Below are 2,500 nucleotides of genomic sequence, written 5' to 3' on the forward strand. Positions count from 1 at the left end.
GGGAAACTCATCTTCTCTCCTGACCTCAAGCTCAACAGGTCAGCCCCCCCGCCGCCCCGCAGCTCGGTGAGTGACAGGGCTCCGGTCCGAGTCCCGCCCCTCCGGGGTAGTGACTGAGGATCTAACTCTGAAGTCTGACACGGCTTAAGCACCTGGCGGCCCGTTTGATCGATTAGTCTGGTCTGTCTGTGAATCCGTTAACTCTACTGTAAGTTACTGGATATTAGGCAACGATTCGGTCAGAACGAACGAATCCCGAAGGTGAACGACAAGAACTGATTCCCAAAAAGAAGAGAACTGATTCCTTTTTTTTTTAACATAAAATAAAAATATGGTCACTCAATCAATATGGTAAATAAAAGATACAAACGAACAGAGCTTCGTCTCCCCTCGACTTCATATTGATTGAGTCTAAAACGTTCTCAAACCACACGTGTGATGCTCGAGCGGCGTCGTAGGCTAATGCTACAGAAATTAGCTGTTTTCCCGAGCACCGTCACCGTCTGAGACCTTCTGGTGGTTTTAAAGGCTCCGTTTGCGGGCGTACCTCATATTTAAAAGCAAAGCGGTGAGGCCAGACACCTGAGATGCCCTGCCAAATGACGTAACTGACCATATGTCTTAACAAACTGAAAGAACTGAACGAACGAATCAAACGAACGATTTGTGATAGTGAAGGGAACTGAAAGAACTGATTCCTGGAAAATAATCATTTTGCCCATGCCTACTATTGAACCTACTCTACTGTAAGTTACTGGATCTTAAACCTACTCTACTGTAAGTTACTGGATATTAAACCTACTCTACTGTAAGTTACTGGATCTTAAACCTACTCTACTGTAAGTTACTGGATCTTAAACCTACTCTACTGTAAGTTACTGGATCTTAAACCTACTCTACTGTAAGTTACTGGATCTTAAACCTACTCTACTGTAAGTTACTGGATCTTAAAGGTACTCTAGTGTGAGTTACTGGGATGGTGAAGGTACTCTAGTGTGAGTTACTGGGATGGTGAAGGTACTCTAGTGTGAGTTACTGGGATGGTGAAGGTACTCTAGTGTGAGTTACTGGGATGGTGAAGGTACTCTAGTGTGAGTTACTGGGATGGTGAAGGTACTCTAGTGTGAGTTACTGGGATGGTGAAGGTACTCTAGTGTGAGTTACTGGGATGGTGAAGGTACTCTAGTGTGAGTTACTGGGATGGTGAAGGTGTTTGTTACTAGCTGGTGCTCAGCCAGAGTTTTGGTGATTTCCTTATCGCTCATGTGTCCCAACATGACCTTCGACCCCGCGCCACGCCGACCTGCCGTCTTTCACCGTCCATCGTGGTTCATGTCGCTTTTTTTTAGTGCTTCGAAAAGCACCTCCTGTTCATAGGATTTGCTGTTCATAGAAACGTTCTTTTCATGGCACTTCCTGCTGGGCGGTTCCTGACGTTCACACCTGTTGACGTTACAGTTTGGCAGTGTCGTGCATTAACGAGTTCAAAAGAACGCCTTCATTGAACATGTTCATTTTTCTGTGAACTTTGAACTGAACGCAACCCATTTGCAAACAAAGAACTTGAACTCGTTCAGATTATGTGACATGAGCGCCACCGTTGAGGTCCAATAGTGGCGCTATTAAATTGCCTAAGGATCCCAGGTTTTTTGACTTACAAAAACATCCTTTAGCCCATATCATCTATGGACCATTATCTTCAATCTGACTTAAAGATTAGTCTGTACAATAAAGTTTAAAGCACCCATGAGCCATTGACTTCTAAAAGGGGTGTGGTTTAAACCGGGAAAAGAGTTAAATGCTCATATCAACATCAAATTGGACTCCTATGATCTTGACTCCAATGCAAAAGTTGTTCGGAATCAAATTCACACGCTTTTGCCTGTTTACACACGCACACACACCACACATCCAATTTCTCACGGCAAAAAAAAAAAAAAAGCCGAGACGCTTTTGTTCCTTTCCAAACTCCCAGACAGTAGAGTGAGACAGCGGGGAGAAACTACCTCGAGACCCCCCCCCCTCCCGGTCAACAATCACACCCGCGGACCCTGCTGTAAGGTAGGCCTATGCAGTAGGCCTACAAGATTCTACAGAATCTCACTCCGGTCGAACCCAAAAGTTTCACAGCGCTGCTGTTGTGCAACAGTCTGAATGTATTTATGCATGGTTGTAAGTCATAAATCTCCCATGATTATTGCTTGGCTGTGACTGTCAGTTATGTTCTTTGTAAGGTGTGGTGAGGAAAGTACCTGTATGTTCCACCTAGGATTGCTTTTGCTATATTTATAACTTCAGGATACCTGTTGGACAGGTTGGTTTCTTTTAGTAAGCAGAGAACCATTCTGCCAGCCTAGAAATCTAGACGCCCCTAGCGGCAGCAAATTTAATTTGCAGCCAAGGTCGTCTAGCAACTCGGGCTTAACATAACAACGACTGCATTGCGACGGTTCCATGTGAAGTCCGTGCAGTCAATCATCACCAAACTTGTGTACTTAAA

At 44.6% G+C, this 2,500-nt stretch overlaps 1 protein-coding gene across 4 annotated transcripts in view; it reads left to right on the plus strand.

The window, feature by feature from the left end:
• Nucleotides 1-2,500, plus strand: part of LOC311371355 (estrogen receptor beta-like) — a 21,427-nt gene that overhangs the window by 7,479 nt on the left and 11,448 nt on the right. For all 4 annotated transcript variants that reach the window (XM_084489492.1, XM_084489491.1, XM_084489493.1 and 1 more), the window contains exon 5: nt 1-38. This exon is cut by the window's left edge and continues 101 nt beyond it. In XM_084489492.1, the coding sequence (XP_084345618.1) occupies nt 1-38 (38 nt within the window). The remainder of the gene's footprint in view (nt 39-2,500) is intronic.

The sequence above is a fragment of the Micromesistius poutassou genome (genome assembly GCF_964030765.1).
Source record: "Micromesistius poutassou genome assembly, contig: SCAFFOLD_3328, whole genome shotgun sequence".
Classification (NCBI taxonomy): Eukaryota; Metazoa; Chordata; class Actinopteri; order Gadiformes; family Gadidae; genus Micromesistius; species Micromesistius poutassou.